The sequence below is a fragment of the Archocentrus centrarchus genome, chromosome 15 (assembly GCF_007364275.1).
Source record: "Archocentrus centrarchus isolate MPI-CPG fArcCen1 chromosome 15, fArcCen1, whole genome shotgun sequence".
In the NCBI taxonomy this organism is placed as follows: domain Eukaryota; kingdom Metazoa; phylum Chordata; class Actinopteri; order Cichliformes; family Cichlidae; genus Archocentrus; species Archocentrus centrarchus.
Genome location: NC_044360.1, coordinates 29,809,150 through 29,831,568, shown reverse-complemented (window position 1 = coordinate 29,831,568; position 22,419 = coordinate 29,809,150). Strand labels below are relative to the sequence as shown.

The 22,419-nt window shown below is 41.1% G+C and overlaps 1 protein-coding gene across 1 annotated transcript; it reads left to right on the top strand.

Moving 5' to 3' along the window:
* Nucleotides 1-252: 252 nt before the first annotated feature.
* On the top strand, nucleotides 253-21,567 carry LOC115793239 (cationic amino acid transporter 2-like). Its single transcript, XM_030748123.1, has 12 exons — nucleotides 253-274; nucleotides 1,778-2,131; nucleotides 2,893-3,048; nucleotides 3,152-3,317; nucleotides 6,759-6,895; nucleotides 8,185-8,407; nucleotides 10,854-10,990; nucleotides 11,617-11,719; nucleotides 20,100-20,230; nucleotides 20,416-20,582; nucleotides 21,132-21,240; nucleotides 21,396-21,567. Exons 1-12 carry the CDS (start codon nucleotides 253-255, stop codon nucleotides 21,515-21,517), a joined length of 1,827 nt encoding a protein of 608 aa, XP_030603983.1. The 3' UTR covers nucleotides 21,518-21,567.
* Nucleotides 21,568-22,419: the final 852 nt, after the last annotated feature.

The following is a 22,419-nucleotide window of genomic DNA, read 5'->3' as shown; positions in this document are numbered from 1 at the left end:
GTCCCCCCACCCCCACCCCCCCGCACACAACACAGGTGAACATCCAGGGTAAGGACATCGTGTCGTGGAGTCGACTCCACCTGCTAAGGAGACTGAGGTCCTTCGGTGTCTGCAGGACTCTGTTAAAGACTTTTTATGACTCAGTGGTAGCATCTGCCCTTTTCTACGCAGTGGCCTGCTGGGGGGTGGATGCACCTAAAGGGACAGGAGCAGGATTGACAACCTAGTGCGGAGGTCAAGCTCTATGCTGGGATGTCCTCTGGAGTCTGTGATGGTGGTGGGTGAGAGGAGGATGTTAGCAAAGCTCACATCCATTATAGACAACCCCCATCACCCTCTGCATGAGACCGTGGGTGAGCTGAGCAGCTCCTTCAGTCAGAGACTGAAACATCCTCACTGCAGAAAGGAGCGCTTTCACAGGTCATTCATCCCAACAGCAGTCAGACTGTATAACACATCATGATCTCACTTGGACACTTTACTCTACTGCCATCATTTATACACACAGTGTACCTTCACATATGGTACATATACATTTTATTTATCTACACTCCCACCCATAATGCATACTGTTTAATATGTGTAGAAACTGCAAATTATCAGCTACAAATGTATATAGTGTTTTGATGTATATGTGTATTGATATATTTTTTATATATATAGTGTTTTCTATTTTATTTTATTTCATCCTTATCTGCTCTTGAGCTACTGTAATGTGCAAATTTCCCTGAGGTGGTATCATTAAAGTTTATCTTATCTTATCTTTCATCCTGAAGACAGGTTTAATGTTGCTGATGAGAGATTTTTTTCTTTAATCATTCATGAATTATCTGATCTAAAAGAAAAAAAATACCATGACAATGAACAGATCCAACATAAATCACTGCAGGACTGCTGAAATAATCTTGTGCAGTTACCCAAAGTTTGTTTTCACTCTAAATTTATAACTTTCATGATCCTGGAAAAAGTTGGTCATATGCTGCTGGGCCACAGCTGGAGAAGTGAAAGTGTCAACATGATATCCAAAGGCTGACCATCACTAAAAGCAGAAAACATCTATGTGTTTACCCTATTTTCTGTGCTAAACTATGGACACTTTTATTTAGTAAGGACAACATGGCTATAACTGTGCTGGGCACTGGGATTTTGCCAGCTACTTAGAAGTCAGAGATAAATTCTGATGGAATAGTTTAATGTTGGAAATTAATAACAGTCCAACATGTCATAAATCACTGTGAGATATCAAAGTGAAGGCCAAGAGTGATTCAGGGAGTTACCACATTTGGGGTTTTCTCCAAAATCTCTGTGCTCCTCTACAAACAATTCCCAATTTCTTGTAAAAGCAGTATCTATATTCCACAGTAAAATAAAAACAATAATAACTGCATATTTCTGTCTGTCCAAGGCAGCATCAGGCTTTCCCAGCACACACAGTATACTGCTGAAAATTCACTGGGAGAAGTAGTAAATCAGGAAGTGTGAGGCAGTGCGCTGATTAGCTGAATTGATGTCAGGTTTGCACCTGTAGCAGTCTGCAGGCTGTTAGCTGGAAAAAGGTTGTTTTTTTTTTTCCTCTTTCTTTTCTGTTACACACAGCAGAAACAGATATAAGCTGGTTTTGTGAAACAGAACCTGGGAAATGACTTGCAGGTAATGTTTATTTTGGTCTGTTCAGCACTCAGGCACAGAGAGGCCACATGATACTTTAATTATTCCCTGTTGTTGGTTCTTTAAATGAATGACAGTACTATTGATTTCAGAACATCTTCTGCCAAAGTGTTATTGTTTATCCGTTCCCTGGCCCGCAAAAAGCCTTTGGAGCCGGAAGGTGAGCAGTCCAACTTGTGCCGATGCTTGACCACCCTGGACCTGGTCGGCCTGGGTGTCGGCAGCACACTTGGAGCAGAGGTTTACGTGCTCTCAGGGGAGGTGGCAAGGGAAGTGGCTGGTCCCAGCATCATCATCTCCTTCCTGGTTGCTGCAGTGGCTTCAACTTTGGCAGGGCTGTGCTACGCTGAGCTTGGAGCTCGTGTCCCAAAGACAGGCTCAGCCTACATTTATAGCTACGTGACTATAGGAGAAGTGTGGGCATTTGTGACTGGCTGGAATCTGCTGCTGTCTTATGTCATTAGTAAGTGAGACGGAGAAAAAACCTCTACAGATTTTGACCATGTATTTGAGAAAATACTCAGAAATTCAGGATCTCAAGTGATGTGTGTATGCATCAAATCCAGTTTTCTCCACACAGTTTGGTGGAAAGTGGAAAAAGCATGGACTCAGATGTTGTGGTACTGTGAACTGATTATTTATTTGTTTGGATCTTGATAAATGCTTGCTTTAAATATTTTGTTATTTTGTTACACAAGAGAACATGTTTAGTAAAGCTGATTTTATGAATCAAAAATGGGATAAATTACTGTGATGTAAAAGGAGACAGTCACAAACCCACAAATAACTCACCCAACTCAGCCCTAGTCAGCTCTACGGAGTGTCGTGGCATTTTTATGTTCATTGTATTGGCTCAGTGTATCTTCCTGCATAGGAAAGGTTTTAATGAACCTATTTTGTGTGTGTATGTGTGTGTGCGCGCATGCATGTAGCTTAGCAGTTAAACTGCTTTTTTTTTTTTTTCCCCCTGCAAAGTTGATGGAGAATAAAACAGTGCCACTCCAAATTAGGGTGCCATAATTTGTCTGGTTTTTGTAGCCTTCACTAACAACGACCTCAATCCTAATCTGCAATGCAAGTTCTGTTGCGTTGCAGATTCACTTATTCACACAGGAGTTAATCCTACTGTATGATTTAAATGGTACCGAATTGGCTGGATTTTTGTAGTTTGCGTGTTTATATGTGTGTTTGTGTATTTATTTTATTCATTTATTTTCTTCTCAGGAACATCTAGTATAGCCAAAGCCTGGACTGGAGCTTTTGATGACCTGCTAAACAATGTTATTGCTGAACATCTGGGGAAACACACACCGATGGACTCACCTGGTTTGGCTGAATACCCAGACTTCTTTGCTGCCATGCTGATTATGTTGCTTGCTGGTAATATTTGCAATTTTGTGATTTAAGAATGATTTACATCTATTGTATTAACAAATACTTGAAGGTAAAATACACCTGTTTTGTCTGCCCCCTTTTTTTTCAGGGGTGCTTGCATATGGTGTGAAGGAGTCTACGATCCTGAATACTGTTTTTACTGCAGTAAATGTGTCTGTGTTGATTTTTATCATCATCTCTGGCTTTATCAAAGGAGACATCAAACACTGGCGCATCAGTGAAAAGGCAGTTCTCAATGCAACTTGGGAAATGGAGTAAGTTTCATTTCTGTTTATTATTATCATTCAAATTTTAATTGTAGATTTTTTTCTATGTTGTAGTGCAAAAGTCAATTCACTAAAAACACTTTTTAACTTAACCTTCAGTGCTGAGACCAGGTTTAGGTCCAGTTTACATCTGGAAATTTTTATTGTTCTGGATACAGTGATGTGACTCCTTTCTTCGTTTCAGATCATAAAATTAATTTCAATATTAGACCAAAAATATGCACTATGAACTGCAATCAAGGTCAAATAATTCCACAAAAAAAGAGTGGGCCAAAATTCCTCCTAGTTATTACTGGAATTTTGGCCCACACTTTTTTTGTGGATTTATTTTAGTTCAGCCAAACTGGAGGGTTTTTTAGCATGAATTGCCTCTTTAAGCTCATACAGATTTAAGTCCAGACTTTGACCAGGCCACTCCAAAACCTTGATTTTTGGGGTGCATCTGAGCTTCCTGAGGTGGTAAATGTACCGACATTCTTTACTTAAGTAGAAGTACAAATACTTGTGTTAAAAAATACTCTGGTAAAAGCTGAAGTACTAGTTCAACTTCTTTACTCAAGTAAAAATGAAAATGTACAGGCTCTGAAATGTACTCAAAGTAGCTCTTTGGAGGAGTTTCTACCAGCTATTTTTGTGTAAAGCCGACTGAACCTGCTATATTAATATAATATAAAATATTACACAAGAATACAAATGTTATTCCAATCTAAATTTGGAGACAAGAATCAAAACTTTTTATTGTGAGCTCCAAAACATTTTCTTGGTGTGCAGGCTGTGATCAGCGGACCTCCTGCTGCTGCTCTGAGGTTTACTCAAACTCTGTGTGGATGAACTGAATTCATAAAGCTGTAACCCAGTATTTCACAAGCTATCTTGGCTGATTTCCATCCCCTACACGGACAGTATACTCCTTATACTGTCTTTATACTGACAGTATACAGATTGTATAAATGTTGAATTCAGTGAATGAATCTCAGCATCAACATCTATGATTCAAATTAATCTCAGCTTCACTTCATGTAACCTGTAACTCTGACCATGAACACAGCCGCTGTGCACCAGTCCAACACAGAGCTTTACTGTAAATACAGTACAGCAAACTAACCTGTTTACTGCAGTATTTTCATACAATCTTTGAAATACACAAAGTTAGCATACCTCAGTGTGTTTTGCAGTCCTTTCCTTTAAATCTAACCTGTCTCCTTCCTTTCCTGTCCTCTTTTTTTTAATCTGAGTGAACTTCTCTCTCTCATTCTTTTCTCTCCCTGGAAATACAGCAGCTCTACTTTTAGCTAGCAGGCACACTGTGTGACAAACTGTGGACACTTTGTGTGTTTGCTGATATTTGCTGAGCATTTAGAAACATTGCATTTATACCTGCCACACGTTACTCCCTTTATGCTAGCTCCTCTTCAGTAGCGCTAACTAGATACTGAATCACGACCACAACTTAGACACCGGTCCACTGTAACCCCTGATTATAGCACTATAAATGATAGATAAATTATATGGTTTTGCCACTTTAATCTCTTTGTATACAATTAGTCCCGGTGATGGAGGATATACCAGTAGGACTGTCTCTTATGTGTTATTGTTCCTCCATTTAGACTCAAATCAGTTTGATGATTGAAGGCACAGTAACCAGAAATGAAAACTTCCCTCAAATATCTGAAACTTAAAGTAATGAGTCTGTTTTGAAAATGAAAGGAGTAGGAAGTACAGATATTTGTGTAAAAATGTAGGGAGTAAAAGTAAAAAGTTGTCAGAAAAATAAATACTCAAGCAAACTAAAGATACCTGAAAATTTTACTTAAGTACAGTAACGAGGTATTTGTGCTTCATTACTTCCCACCTCTGATGATCACACAGGATTTTCTGGTAGAGCATAGCTCAATGAATTACAACAAGTCATTCAGCTCCTGAAGCAGGCCATCACACTACTACACCATGTCTGAGTGTTGGTGTTCTTTTTATGAAATACCATTAGTTTTACACCAGATCTAATCGGACGCACACTTTCAAAAAAAAAAAAAATTCCAGATTTTTTTTTTTTTTTAAGCAAACTACTAATTGCTACAGAGTACTTTTTCACATAGGGCCCAGATATGTTTGAAATCATCATTTTAAAAAAAAACTAATTTTGTATTTACTCACATTAACTTGTCTAATATAAAAATTGGAAATTTGCAACAAATATGCAAAAAAAGAAATGGGACAAATACTTTTTCACAGCACTGTGTCCAGGACAATAAAAATTTCCAGATATAAAGTGGACCTAAACCTGTTCTCAGTTCAGTATGGTGACAGAATGTATAAAACACTGTAATTTGATTAAATGATTAAAAGTAATTGTTTTGGAAAAAATAGTTTTTACAAACAGGGGAGTTTGAATTGAAGACAAGGACATTGCTGCAAGTGCCCTATTTTGAATAACCAAAAGGTTAAAGGGTTCAACATTTGCACATGTTGTATTTCAATTAAATTAAATTTATACATTATTTACAGGCAACTTTAGGATTATACTTATTAGTACTCAGTTCAATTCAGTTCAATTCAATTTTATTTATATAGCACCAAATCACAACAAACAGGTGCCTTTTGGCACTTTATATTGTAAGGTAAAGGCCATACAATAATTACAGAGGAAATTCAACAATGAAAACCACTCCTATGGGCACAGTGCTGTACCTCTTTCCTGAACACATTGATGACAACTTGAACAAAAATCAGTCTCAAGTTCTATATTAGGTCTTTGCTGGATTTTATTTTCCCTTAAAAAAATGAATGCTGGTCATTTGCTGTAGAGAGTTTAGGCCTGCTACTACTTCTTTTTTCCACTACTTGTCCAGTTTCCTCAAACGAACTGCACACTGTGCTGAGAGATGCCTGTTTTTGGCTAATAGCTCTTTGGAAAGGAATAAGTGATTTTTGTGAGAGGCTGCTAGTACATCTTTAGGCATGTTGCATGCCTAAAGATGTACTTTAAAATAGATTCTTTGTGCACATAACAATAAACTTAGCAAACACTGGTTCATCTTCATCAAGTTGCCTTTTATATGCTTGAAGGATTATAGGTCAGTGTGAAGTGGCTCAACAAACAAAAATTCTTCTAAAAATGGAACGGTACACGGAATAGTAAAATGAATGAGAAAGCAGCCAATGTCCAAAAAAGGGGGGGGGGGGGGGGGGGATTTTATTTGAAAGACCTTCAGAAAGACTACTTGCAGCAAATCCAAGAAAGTCTGGCTGTTTGGAAGCAAAATATAAAGTAAGTGAGTGGTGACTGACATTGATACAGTACTATATTCATATTTTCCTGCTACTGTGTTAGTCTGCTCATTAATCAGGATATAGAGTCTATCTAAATATACAAACTGATGATTTTTTCCAAATAATGTCAACTTATAAAACTATTGTTTCTTTGTGCAGGAAACATGAGACGGCCCAAAATGAAACTGTTGACTTCGGTATCGGCGGGTTTTTCCCCTTTGGTTTTGAGGGAACTTTGGCTGGGGCAGCAACCTGTTTCCAAGCTTTTGTTGGATTTGACTGCATTGCCAGTACAGGTATTTTTTGACTTGAACTGACTGAAAAGACACCTCTTTTGCATACACTAATGAGCCAAAAATTGTTGATCACTGCTACACAATACAATGTTGGGTTTTTTTTGCTGCTAAAATAGCTTTGACCTTGCAAACATGGACTCAAAAACAATTCAGAATGTGGTATCTGGCACTGTCTCTCCTCAGGCCATGCTGACTGGGATGTCAACAAGCCTTATTTCAGAGATACTCTGACCCCTTATCTGGCCACAAAGATTTTGTCTCATGAAGAGAATAGTTTGATATATTCCAGAGTGTAATACACTATATGGACTAAAGTACTGGGCCAAGCCTCTTAATCCTTCAGGCAGCAAGTCATTTTGTGAGATTTTTTTTTTCCATCCCAAGTATTAAACAGTCAACTATAAGTGGGATTATTGTAACTGCAAAGACCATGTTAAAAACCACTATCACTACCACTAAATCTACTGATTCAATAACTGTGGAATTCCAAACGGCCTCTGGCATTAACATCAGCACAAAAACTTTGATTTGGGAGTTTCATGGCATGGCCAAGCAGTTTCATGCAAGTTTTATGTCACCAAGCAAAATCCCAAACAGATGCAGATGGAGTTGTATAAAGCATGCCACCACTGGTATAATGGTATGGGGGTTATTTTTCTGCAGGTCCCTTAGTTCCAGGTGAAGAGAGAATCTTAATGATTCAGCTAACCAAGACATTTTGGACAATTGTTTGCTTCCAGCTTTGTGGGAACAGTTTGAAGTCCCTTTTCTCTTCCAGCATGGCTGTGCAGCAGTGCACAAAACAAAGTCCATAAAAAGATGATAGATGAATTTGGTATGAAAGACCTTGCCTGTCCCACACAGAGCCTTGGCCTTAACCCTATCAAATACCTTTGGAATGAATATTAAGGGAGATTTCAAGCCAAGCCAGGCCCTTTTGTTCAATATCAGTTTCTGACCTCACGAATGCTGTTGTAGATGAATGAGCAAAAATTCCCACAAACACATACCAAAATCGTGTAGACATTCCCAGAAAGGTGGAAGGTGTTATAACTACAAAGGGGACCCATAATAAATTTAGAATAGGTTGTCTTAAAGTTCCTCTAGGGTATAATGTGTAGGTGGCCCAATACTTTTGTCTATATAGTGTGCTTTTCTTGCAAGATAATGTCAGTCTCTTCATCTGGGAGTGTTTTTGGCTCATTTGTGCATAGTTAATTTCATTAGCAGATAGCTCTTGGACCTAAATCAGGAAGTATACAGTAAGACTAATTAGTTTGTTTCTCTAGGAGAGGAGGTGCAGAACCCACAAAAAGCCTTGCCTGTTGGGATTGTGATGTCCCTCCTTATTTGCTTCTTGGCTTATTTTGGAGTATCAGCTTCTCTGACACTTATGATACCCTACTATCTGCTCGACACTCATAGTCCAATACCTGTGGCCTTTGATTACATTGGCTGGGAGCCAGCAAAGTATGCTGTGGCAGTGGGATCCCTCTGTGCACTTTCAACAAGGTAATAATCTGTAGACCTATTCTGCACAGCTGTTAAAAAGAAACTGCATGTTTAAAGACACATCTGTGCTATAAACATGCATTGTTTTATTTACATGTACTGATAAAAATAATGGTTCTTTTAACACTCAACACTCACTTTTTACAAAATTACACACTTAATACACAAAAATAAGAATCTTGGTATACATAAAATATATATAATTCCTACAGTCAAAGAAACTTTGAAATAAATCCATCCACCCATTTTTTCCAATTATTTGGCACTTGGTTATGGCCTAAGCACAGAAAACCAGACCTCCCTCTTCCCTAGCCACCTCCTCCAGCTTATCTGGGGGAACACAAGGTGTTCCCAGGCCAGCCGAGAGAGATCTCTCCAGTGTGACCTGGGGTCTCTTCCTGGTAGGATATGCCTGGAACACCTCACCCAAGAGGTGACCAGTAGACATCCTAGTCAGATGCCCAAACTATCTCAGCTGGCTCCTTTTGATGTGAACGAGTAGTAGCTCTACTCTGAGCCTGTCTTGAATTGCTGCACTCGTCACCCTATCTCTAAGGGAGATTTCAGCCATCCTTTGGAGGAAGCTCATATTAGCAGCTTGTATCTGCAATCTCATTCTTTTGGTCACTACCGAGAGCTCATGATGATGGATGAGGGTAGGGACATAGATTGACCAGTGAATCAACAGCTTCACTTTTGCGCTCAGCTCTCTCTTCATCATGATGGACCGGTGCAGCATCCGCATCATAATCCACGTCAGTTGCTGCCTTAACCCATCTGTCAATCTCCCGCACCCCTCAATTATGTACAAGACCCCAAGATATTCCTCGACTTCAGTCCCTCACATTGAGTAGGCACTCCACCCTTTCGGGCTGAGGACAATGGCCTCAAACTTGGAGGTGCTAATTCTTGTACCTGCTGCTTTACACTCTGCTGTGAACCATTCCAGTGTGAGCTGGAGGCCACCGTCTGTGGAAGTGAACAGGACGACAAGATGGAAGCCTTCTGCCACTTGGCTACACTTCGAAATTCTGTCCATAAAAATTAGGAACAGAATCAGTTACTCAGGGCAGCCCTGGCAGAGTCCAACACACACCAGAGTCTGACTTATTGCCGGCAGTGTAGATCAAGCTCTTGCTGCAGTTGTACAGGGACTGAATGGCCCATGACAATGGGCCAGACACCCCCATACTCCTGCAGCACATCCAACAGGATACCTGAGGGATGTGGTTTAATGCCTTCTCCAAGTCTACAAAACACAAGTGGACTGGATGGGCAAAGTCCCACGCACACTCAAATATCTTTGATAGGGCAAAGAGCTGGTCCAGTGTTCATCTAAACAAAAACCACATTATTCCTCTTGAATCCAAGGTTTGACTCCTTTGCCAGCACCCTGGCATAGACCTTCACGAAGACTGCATCCTTTGGTTCCCCTTTCTGAAGATGGCACTGCCCCCAGATCTCCATGCAGTGTTGTCGAGGCATGTCAAAAGGCATGCCTTCAGTGTCTCAGTGAAGGAGGACTTAATTGACTTGATGTCCTCACTCTCCGTTGGAATGCTGTCAAAGTTCTGCAGTAGCTGGGAGATAAAGCTCTTACGGGCTGGGGCTTCTGCCAGGCATTCCCAGTGCACCCTCACTATACATTTATGTGCACCATGTCACCAACTCACCACCAAGTGGTGATCAACTGACAGCTCGGCATCTTTCTTTACCTGAGTGTCCAGAACATATGGCCGCAGGTTTGATGATATGATTACAAAATCAATCATCGACCTGCTCTCTGGACAATGCAGCCCCTGGAATCACTGAGACACACAAAGACCTCCACTAAGGTGTCGATTTGCAGAGGTGATTCACAAATATTTAGTGAAACTAAATATGTAGTATGCTAAGTTCTAGATACACGTGTGATAATTAGGGCTAGGTAATGGACTGATTGAATACTAGAATTTCATTCACCAAAACTGGAGAAGTTGTTGGACAGGATATATGTGTCTTAATTCCCTTAAAAATGCTCCCGAATCCACAAACATCAACACTGGCTGACAGGAGAAGCTTAGCAGACTATTATTGGCAATAGCTCCATGTAGATCGTTAAATAACCAGACCACAAGTTAAAAAAGAATAAATTAAAAAAAATAATCAAACCTTGTATAGTATGAAGATGGGAAATATTCATTGTTTTTGTACCAGGCTTATGAGCTGATAAGCTGGCCATTTTAACATGCAAATATATGGGGAATACCTTGCTACTGGAACTGCAGTTTTTGGCACTTTTCAGTCCTAGAGGTTGCCACTATGCAAACATCAACTAGGCAACATTCTTTGTGATTATCCCTCATCCTCTTGCTTAAAAAAAAAAAAAAAATCTGTGTTTATCTGTAACTTATATCATCGTACCTGTGATGTAACCTTTAAAATAAAGTTGATTTGTCATTTACAGTCTACTGGGAGTGATGTTTCCAATGCCACGGGTGATGTTTGCCATGGCCAGAGATGGGCTTCTCTTCAAGCCACTCTGCTACTTGAGTGATAGGCAAAGTCCGGTCTTGGCCACATTGTCCTCAGGAGCAGTGGCTGGTAAGGCAGCTCGAGCTTTACTTATTTAGAATAATGAAACCCCAGTTGTCTCCATCAACCAGAGCACATAAAATGTTAGGGATTTGGATGTTAGATGGGTCTTCCACCTATGAAGCCAAGAAGATTGAGCTTACAAACATGTTTGAGATTGTAAATGGGTCCTATTTAACCCAAACCATGAGTTATTCCCAAACCTAAGGTTGTTTAGGTTTAGTAAACTTAAACAACTTGAACATAAATTATTTAATTTTAAAATTAAATTGGTTAGTTCATTTTAGCCACCTAAACCTTTAGCCACCAATGAAAATAATATGGTGGTTGGTGATTTTTTTTTTTTTTTTTTTTTACCTTCAACAATTCAGACTGATTTCTCTCCTGGCAACTTTGTTCTCTTCTCAAAATGGAGAGGAAAGGGGAGAAAAAAAAAAAAGGTGAAGGTTCCCATTTTTATATTATGTAGGCAATCACAAGTGAAATTGGTCTTAACAAGATTTCCAAAGACCATGATGTAACATTCACTGGTCTTCAAAGGGAACAAACTTTGAAGGGGATTGTGGCCAAATGTAAATTAGATGTCAGACTTTTGTGTAGTCTGTAGTTGACACTGAATGTTCATGTTTTTGCAGCTTTCATGGTCCTTTTATTTGACCTCAAGGCACTGGTGGACTTGAGTTCTCTTGGGACCATCTTTGCATACACTTTTGTTGCAGTATGTATTCTTATATTAAGGTAAGTTTTCAATATAACAAATTACAGTAATGTTCAGTAAAAAGCAGTAACTTATTCTAAAATTAAGGAGAATAAAAAGCAGTAAATTGAGTGCTCAGAGCAGAAAAGCACTGTATAAGTACCAAAGTCTTTAACATCATCAAAAATGGATAAACTACCATTAAGAGAGATTAAGATTAAGATAGTGTTAATTTGTCACATGCACAGTTATACACAGTACAATGCACAGTGAAATGTATTTTGTACCTGCAACCATATATACACACACATGTAAATAAGAAGAATAAAAATTAAAAAAAAGTAATTCACACTATACACTATACTCTATATACTATACACTATACACACTTTTATAAATTATAAGATTTACATTGTGCAATAATGGTCCAGTTAGGGCTCAGAGTTGAGCAGACGGATGGCTTGTGGGTAAAAACTCTTCTTCAACCTTTCAGTCTTAGCCCTCAGGCAGCGGTAACGCCGGCCTGATGGGAGCAGGGAGAAGAGAGAGTGTCCGGGGTGGCTGGGCTGTTTTAGGATCTTCATGGCCCTCAGCCTGCACTGCTTGGTGTAAATGTCCTGCAGGTTGGGGAGGGTGGTTCTGATGGTCCGTTCAGCTGAACGAACCACCCTTTTTAGGGCCATGAAGTCCTGCTTGGTGCAGTTTCCCATCCAGGTGGTGATGCTCCCACGCATGATGCTCTCGATGGTGCAGGTGTAAAAGTTCCTGAGCACCTTGAGTGGGAGCTTGAAGTCTCTCAGCCGCCTGAGGAGGTAGAGACGCTGTCTGGCCTTCTTCACAGTGATGTTTATGTGATGAGTCCAGGACAGGTCCTGTGAGATGGTCACTCCCAGGTATTTGAAAGTGTCCACTCTTTCCACGTCAGCACCACTGATGACAAGTGGATGGTAGTCCCTCTGCTGCTTCCTGCTGAAGTCCACGATCAGTTCCTTCGTTTTGCTGACGTTGAGCAGGAGGTGGTTCTCCTGGCACCAGTTCTCCAGGCGGGAGACCTCTCTCCTGTAGGCTGTCTCCTCATTGTGGGAGATTAGTCCCACAACAGCAGTGTCGTCAGCAAACTTGATGATGACGTTGGACTCTGACGTGGCCTCGCAGTCATGGGTGTACAGTGAGTACAGCAGAGGGCTGAGCACACAGCCTTGGGGGGATCCAGTGTTGAGGGTGAGGGAGGATGAGGTGAGGTGACCCACTCGTACCACCTGTGGTCTGCTGGTCAGGAAGCTGTGAACCCACCTGCACAGGGATGGGCCAGGCCCAGGTCCAGCAGCTTAGAGACCAGCCTGGAGGGAACTATGGTGTTGAATGCTGAGCTGTAATCTACAAACAGCACTCTCACATAGTTCCCCTTACCAGTGTCTATGTGTGAAAGGGTCTTGTGGAGAAGGAAGGATATGGCGTCATCTGTGGATCTTTTCTGGCCGGTATGCAAACTGTAGTGGGTCGAGGGTGGTGGGCAGTGAGGAGGTGATGAATGTCTTGATGAGTCTCTCAAAACACTTCATCACCACAGAGGTGAGCGCTATGGGCCTGAAGTCATTGGGGCTGCTGGGGTGTGGTTTCTTTGGGACAGGGACTATGATGGACTTTTTAAAGCAGGTGGGAATCACACACAGTTTCAGTGAGAGGTTGAATATCAGTGTAAACACAGGTGCCAGCTGGTCAGCGCAGGTCTTAAGGACACGTCCACTAATACCGTCTGGTCCAGCCGCTTTCCTGGTGTTTACACGTCTAAACGCCCTCCTCACGTCGCGCTCCGTCACAGTGAGTGTCTCCGCCCCTTTCGGCCGGGAGCGCAGCGGGCTGTCGGCTTCCCGACTCAAAGCGCGCAAAGAAGATGTTGAGTTCATCAGCCAGAGAAGCGTCGGCACTCACCGGGTGTGTGTGTGGTGCTTTGTAGTCCGTGATGGTGCGTAGTCCCTGCCACAGTCCCCTGGAGTCAGACTGTTGTAGTTGCTGTTCCAGTCTGCGGCCGTAGCAATGTTTGACTAATAATCTTGAGTTTAACTAGTGAATAGACATTGTACAACACTGTAAGATCATCATAAACAAAGTTTATACAACACAGGCTTAAATTTTTCAAATTAAATTAGTGCAAGACACCTCTTTATCCCAGATTGGCTTTATGACATCATGATGTCACAGTTTCTGCTCACAAGTACACACCTGAAACTCACTTTAGGTAAGCTCAGAAACTGAGCATGACTTTGAGAGCTTCATCGTACAAAATAATACAACCCCAATTTCATAAAAACTGGGATCTGTATAAAATGTAAATAATTACATGCATTTTTATTTATTTGAATTGGGGAATTGGGGTTAAAGAATAAAAACCGAATGCAATGATTTGCAAATATCAAACTCATATTTTATTCACAATAGTACATAGAAAACATATCAAATATTTAAACTGACAATTTATGATTTTATGAAAAAAGAAGTGGTACTAAAAAGAAACTGCTGAAGGAATATTTTGAAACGGAGTAACTCGCAACATGATTGGTATTAAAAAAAGAGCATCTTAGTGAGACAAAATTTCTCAGAAGTAAAGGAGGACAGAGGTTCAACAATCTGCCAAAGTGCTAAGACTGCAGATTGTGGAAAAAAATTCACAATAATGTTTATGTAAAATTGTGAAGATCATCATCATCTGCAGTGCATAATATCAAAAGATTCAGGGAATCTGGAAAAATCTGTGCACAGATGTGTGTGTGTGTGTGTGTGTGTGTGTCAATACAGTTTGGTGTGCCATCCTGCAAAGAAGCAGCCATATCTGAACAGGATCCAGAAACACTGATGTTAACAAGTTTATCTGAAATGGACTGAGGCAAAGTGGAAAACTGTTCTGTGGTCAGATTAATCAAAATTTGAAATTCTTCTTGGAAATATCTGGCTTGTTATCAATGCTCAGTTCAAAACCCTGTATCTCTGATAGTATGGGGGTATACCAGTGCCTATGGAATTGGCAGCTTGCACAGCTGGAAAAGCATCATCAGAGCTGAAAGGTATATAAAGTTGTGGTCAGTTCATGGGCTGAATGTCATACTACTTTGGGGCTTTTAATGATTTCTTTGAACTGTTCTTTTTCCAGAGTAGAATGACTGATTGTACACCAGACATATTTAAAGATTCTAAAAAAACAATAAATTATTTGTTTATTTTGGATTTTCTCTGATCCACACAGGGTCAAAATTATATATACAGGCTTAAATATCAAAGCCATGCTGAAGGTTCTACATTGTCTTTAACTTGACAAGGCCAAAGGTTATTAACTAATCATTAGTGATCATGGTTTACTACAACTGGTAGTTCCTCTTTGTCAGCATACAAAGAATTTGTTTCACAGCACTCAATGGATTGACCAGGATTCAGAGCAATCCATCCATCCATTTTCTTCCACTTATCTGGGGCCAGGTTGTGGGGACAGCAGCCTAAGCAGAGAAGCCCAGACCTCCCCCTCCCCAGCCACCTCCACCAGCTCATCCAGTGGGACCTCAAGTCATTTCCAGGCCAGCCAAGAGATATACTCCAGCGTGTCCTGGCTCTGCCCCAGGGCCTCCTCCCATCTCTCCCAAGAGGCACCCAAGGAGGCATCCTAGTCAGATACCTGAACCACCTCAACTGGCTCCTTTATATGTGGAGGAGCAGCAGCTCTACTTTGAACCCCTCCCGAATGGCTGGACTCCTCACCCTATTGCTAAGGGAGAGGCCACACACCCTTAGGATTTGCAGTCTCATACTTTCAGTCACTACCCAAACCACCCACCAGGTCTGTCCAGCATCCTCCCCCACCACCTGATCCAATTCACCACCGGGTGGTGATCAGCTCAGCTCCTCTCTTCACCCGAGTGTTGCAAATATACGGCCGCAGATCAAAATCGATCACTGACCTGCGACCTAGGTTTTCCTAGTACCACGTGCACTTATGGACATCCTTATGTTCGAATATGGCGTTCGTTATGGACAAACTGTGGTTTGCACAGAAGTCCAATAACAAAACACCATTCGGGTTCAGAGCAGAGAGGCATTCCTTCCAATCACGCCCCTACAGGTCTCACTGTCATTGCCCACATGAGTGTTGAAGTCTCCCAGTAGGACGATGGAGTCACCGGATGGAGCAACTTTGAGCACCCCGCCCAGCGACTCCAAAAATGGTGGGTACTCTGAACTGTCATTTGGCAGATAAGCACAAACAACAGTCAGAACCCATTCTCCGGCCCAAAGGCACTGGGAAGCAACCCTCATCTGCCGGTAAAAACGCCAATGTACAGGCAGCAAGCTGAGGGGATACACCCACCCCAGCTTGTCGCCTCTTACCAAGGGAAACTCCAGACTGGAACAGAGTCCAGCCCCTCTCCAGGAGACTGGTTCCAGAGCCCAGGCCATGCGTTGAGGTGATCCTGAATATATCTAGCCGGTATCTCTCAACCTCATGCACTAGCTCAGGCTTCTTCCCCACCAGAAAGGTGGCATTCCATGTCACAGTAGCCAGTCTCAATAGCCGGAGATTGGTCTACCAGGGTCACATCCTTGTCCACCACCCAACACACATTGCACCCAACCCCTACGATGCCTCCTACGGGTGGTGGCCCTACCGGAGGGTGGGCCCATGTCTTCTCTTCAGGCTGCACCTGGCCGGGCATCACAGGCTAATGCCCAGCCACTAGATGCTCCCCCTCAAGATCCCTCCCCAGGCTCCAGGGTGGGGCCCCAGTAACCCTATCCTGGGAATGAGTTTCCTTGGTGACTCTTTCATAAGGGTCTTTGGAATCGCTCTTTGTCTGGCCCCTCACCCAGGACCAATTTGCCACGAGAGAACCTACCAGGGGGACAAGCCCCCGGACATCAGAGCTCCTGGGATCACTGGGACACACAAACCCCTCCACCATAAGGTGGCGATTCACAAAGGAGATTCAGAACAATGATCCAAGGAACTCAATGATGATCTAAGAAGGAAAACTGTAGATATACACAAGTTGGAAGGTTTCTTGGAGTGATTTCTAAACAACTACAGATTCCAAGATCATAAGTTCAGACAATTTTGTGCAAGTACAAGTGTCACCACTTTGGGGCACTTGTACTTGCCTTGTACAACTTCCTAACCAAAGGAAGTTGGTTAGGATGTTCAAGAACAACCTAGGAACCTCTAAATCTCAAGCCTGCATGAACTGGAAACTGCTGGAACACCAGCGCAATTGTTCACAGTGAAGCAAGTTTTTCATTGCCATGGACTCAGGGTGCTAACCAAGAAAGAAGCTTTAAAATTGACACCTTCAAGATCAACTGAATTTTGAAGCTACCCATAATGACAAGTCAAATGCCTTCTAAAGAAAAGTGTTATGGTTAGATGAGACAAAGATTGAGGTATCTGGTCACAGTGACAAGAGGTATGTTTGAAAGAGTAAAGATGAGACTTTCAAACCCAATAACACTATACTAACTTTCGAGCATAGTGGTGGTAGCATCATACTCTGGGCCTGTTTTACTGCCAGTGGTACAAGGACATTGCACAAAGTGGATAGAATAACGAAGGACTACCTCCAAATTCTTCAACTTCACCTCAACTCAGCAGACATGGTTGAAACTCGGACACACAGAAACAGGACAATGATCCTAAACAAATATCAAAACTGGTATTAGAATATCAAATATCAAAACTGGTATTGGCTTTCCAGAAGACAATGTTAACCTGCTTTATATTCCCTTTCCAAAACCCCTGACCTCAACCCTATTGAAAAGTTGTCGACTATGTTTGAAAGACAGGTAAGTGCTAGGAAAACGATTAATTTAAATATCAATTCTGCCTAGAAGATTGGTCAAATATCCAGAAAGAATTATGCCAGAAGCTTGTTGCTGGCTATGAAAAGCATCAAGGTGAAACTTGATAAGGGACATTTAAGAAAATATTAGTGGGGCTGTATATATATATTTGTATTTGAGGCTATATACACACACACACACACACACACACACACACACACACACACACACACACACAGGTGCTGGTCATAAAATTAGAATATCATGAAAAAGTTGATTTATTTCAGTAATTCCATTCAAAAAGTGAAACTTGTATATTATATTCATTACACACAGACTGATAAATTTGAAATGTTTATTTCTTTTAATTTTGATGATTATAACTGACAACCAACAAAAATCCCAAATTCAGTATATCAGAAAATTAGAATATTGTGAAAAGGTTCAATATTGAAGATGCCTGGTGCCACACTCTAATCAGCTAATTAACTCAAAACGCCTGCGAAGTCCTTTAAATGGTCTTTCAGTCTGGTTCGGTAGGCTACACAATAATGGGGAGTTGTCCAAAAGATGACCATTGATATCTTGTACAAGGAGGGCAAGACACAAAAGGTCATTGCTAAAGAGGCTGGCTGTGCACAGAGCTCTGTGTCCAAGCACAATAATAGAGAGGAGAGGGGAAGGAAAAGATGTGGTAGAAACAAGTGTACAAGCAATAGGGATAACCGCACCCTGGAAAGGATTGTGAAACAAAACCCATTCAAAAATGTGGGGGAGCTTCACAAAGAGTGGACTGCAGCTGGAGTCAGTGCTTCAAGAACCACCACGCACAGACGTATGCAGACATGAGTTTCAGCTGTCGTATTCCTTGTGACAAGCCACTCGAACAGAGACGGCGTCAGAAGCGTCTCACCTGGGCTAAAGACAAAAAGGACTGGACTGCTGCTGAGTGCTCCAAAGTTATGTTCTCTGATCAAAGTCAATTTTGCATTTCCTTTGGAAATCAAGGTCCCAGAGTCTGGAGGAAGAGAGGAGAGGCACAGAATCCACGTTGCTTGAGGTCCAGTGTAAAGTTTCCACAGTCAGTGATGGTTTGGGGTGCCATGTCATCTCCTGGTGTTGGTCCACTGTGTTTTCTGAGGTCCAAGGTCAACGCAGCCATCTACCAGGAAGTTTTAGAGCACTTCATGCTTCCTGCTGCTGACCAACTTTATGGAGATGCAGATTTCATTTTCCAACAGGACTTGGCACCTGCACACAGTGCCAAAGCTACCAGTACCTGCTTTATGGACCCTGGTATCCCTGTTCTTAATTGGCCAGCAAACACACCTGACCTATTGTGAAGAGGAAGATATGCCAGAACCAACAATTCAGAAGAGCTGAAGGCCACTATCAGAGCAACCTGGGCTCTCATAACACCTGAGCAGTGCCACAGACTGATCGACTCCATGCCACGCCGCATTGCTGCAGTAATCCAGGCAAAAGGAGTATTGAGTGCTGTACATGCTCATACTTTTCATGTTCGTATTTTGGAATGTGGGAGTGGCGCAGTGGGTAGGCACTCACCTTGCAGCCGGAAGGTTGCAGGTTCGAGTCCCTGCACTGCGTTGTCCTTGGGCAAGACACTTAAACCACATTGCCTAATGGTAGCGCCGGTCTCTGGCTGCATGACACAATGATCATTGCGTTGTGTGCCTTGTGCGCACAAAGACAATGAGTTGAATCTAACATCTTAAGTAATATTCTAATTTTATGAGATACTGAATTTGGGGTTTGCATTAGTTGTCAGTCATCAAAATTAAAAGAAATAAACATTTGAAATATATCAGTCTGTGTGTAATGAATGAATATAATATACAAATTTCACTTTTTGAATGGAATTACTGAAATAAATCAACTTTTTCATGATATTCTAATTTTATGACCAGCATTTTATCACCAAATCTCAAAATTGTGTACCCAATTCTTGTTTTGTTTTTTGTTGGAGTTTTTTTTTTTGTTTGTTTTGGAGGGGGGGCAATTAAACAGAATGCTGTACAATCATTCCACCCTGGAAAAAGAACAACTGATGAGTGTCCGTAAACTGTACAGCAACATCCAGACAATGTAGTTCTCAGGGAAGACTTTGCATATTTAAGCAACACAATGCTAAACCACATACTGCAGCTGTTATAACAGAATGCTGTCATACAAGACTCCAGGTGCTGAACTGGCCTGCCTGGAGTCCAGACCTTTTACCAACTGAAAACATTTGGTGCATCATGAAATGTAAAATACAACAAAGAAGACCCAGGACTGCTGAGAAGTTAGGATCCTCTATCAGACAAGAATGGCAAAACATTTCTCTTCCAAAGGTTGAGCAATTGGTCTCCTCAGTTCCCAGTTTGTGGACTGGATTGCTACACAATGGAAAACATGGTACCGTCCCAACTCTTGAGATGTGCTGCTGCCATCAATTTCAAAATTTTCTTTTTTCATGAAATGCTAAAATGTCTGTTTAAATTGGATTTGAGATGTTGCAACATGAAAAAACTACTTAGTCATACAGAGTTCCGCATTAGATTAGTTGTTAGTTGTGTAAGTCTGGTGGGTTTTTCATCACAGGTACAAAGAAGATGCTGGTTTTGTCCTCAGACAAGAACCATTCTCAATAAGGGAGCTGCTCAAGCCATCATTTCGAGCCATTTCGAACCACCGCACCTCTAAAAATGTCAACATTCTCACCATTATTATTTGTGAGTCATCCTTTATTACACATCCACCCCACTCTAAGAGTTGCTGAGGCTCCCGATACCTAGTTCTCTGTGCCAGGTACTTTGTATGTTGAGCAGATACTCAGTGCTAACACAAATGCATTATGAATATAGAAATGAAACAATTCCAGTGTTAATGTTTCCTGACAGCTCCGACCTCTCCGCAGTGTTCCTGGTGATCGTTTTAAGTGTGCTCCTGTCTGAGGCCTTGGACTCCCTCCGCAAACAAGAAGTATGGAGTGTACTGCTCGTCTGTGTCCTCGTGCTGACACTGGTCTTTGCAGTTGTTATCATCCGGAGACAGCCACAGAGCAGGACTAAAGCTGCTTTCATGGTAAAGCAGAGGGTGTCACGAACCTGATTCTAAATGCAGGATTTCATGCTTCTTGAGAATTTGCACCTTTTCAGTATAATTGAATACAGCTTGTCTGGGGGGGGGTCAGTTAGTGGGCCTCACTAAAGGTCTGTTTCATGGCACAGAAAGTTTATAGCAAACACAAGGTGTGTTTATTTACAGGAGGGCACCCAGGTTAAACCCACATTAAACACTGGCTGGCATTATGAATAAATCATGTTTTTATATTTTTATATATACATTGTGTCAAGGGTAAACTGTGGTGGAAGGGGGATTATGGTGAGGGGTTGTTTTTCAGGAGTTATGCTCGGCCCGTTAGTTCCAGTGAAAAGAAATCTTAATGTTTCAGCATACCAAGACATTTTGGACAATTTCATGCTTCCAACTTTGTGAGAACAGTCTGGGGATGGACCCTTCCTGTTCCAACATGACTGCGCACCAGTGCACAAAGCACGGTCCATAAAGTGTCATTTTAAAAGAAGTCAACATTACAAACACAATCAGTTATTAGTTCATTTGCTTCTGCAGGTTCCCTGTGTACCTGTAATTCCAGTTTTAAGTGTCCTCATAAATATCTACTTGATGGTTCAACTGGAACGAGACACTTGGGCCAGCTATGCTGTCTGGATGGCAATTGGTAAGAATGTGCTGTTTTCAACTGTTCCAAATAACCAATGTTGATATGGAATGCTTTAATTCTTCTAGGATTGCACACCATTTGTAGAGTGCATATAAATGTGTCAAGGGAAAAAAGGATGGTAAATTGATAACATACTATCCCCTTTTTCTCAGGTTTGAGCATATACTTTGCTTATGGAGTTCATCATAGTGTCCAAAAACAAAGGCTCCAAGAAGCTCATGAACAGCTAGACAGTTATAATGTAAGCAGTAACGTTACTGATTCTGCTGCTTGATGCTGTGTTCCATAGAATATTTAAGATGATCGAGAAATCACCTTAAAATCCTTGTTTTTTTTTAAATTCTGACCAAAACAAAGTTAGTATGATGTGTCCTCTGAACAATTGCCTGAATTAAGTGTTGCCACACACCAGAAGTTATAAAAAAATATTTGCCATTTTATCCATTTTTGGTTCAATCAGTCAGTCCAGGTTATGTAATCTTGGCTATTGTTGTTTAATGTCAGTATTTCGCAGCTAACTTTTTAAATATTGATGTTTATCGTGAAGTTAATTTAAATCTGGAAGAAAAATTTGAATTTGTCAAAAAATAAAAACTTCACTTGAGTAAAGAAGTTATACTTTCCCATGGGTTTATACTTATTAAACCTGCATTGTATTTTTACCACTGTGGCACAGTTGAAAAACAATGTGGTTGAACTTTACTGCCTCACATCATTAGAATTGTTTTAGCACGTACTGGCTTATGGTGCCAAATGACTACAAAGCTGATAAATTAAAGTGCAACTTACTTTACTTTACCTTTTCAGCTCAGTTTTGCTCTCCAGGTCTTATGGAAAATATTGTATGCAGTTCTTTGGCTGCTACATCTTTCATTGAGTTTTGTATGTCCTTATTTAGGTTATTTCTTTGAGTTAGGTTGAAATAACACTGTTCTGTGCAGTCACAGGAGTGGACTCATCAAATTTCCAATGGAAAACTCTTTACAGCTTTTAATCTTCATAGTTCCAGTTATTCGAGGTTAAAGGTATTTTTCATCCATGTATTGTATAATTTCTTTACATTCCCGCTCTAGTTTGTTGCTTTGATGGAGGCTGCAATTACCAGGCTTTAGTTGTTACGTGAAAATACCAGGAGACTGATTAATATAGCCAAGCTACTGTTCATTTGTCAAGCTT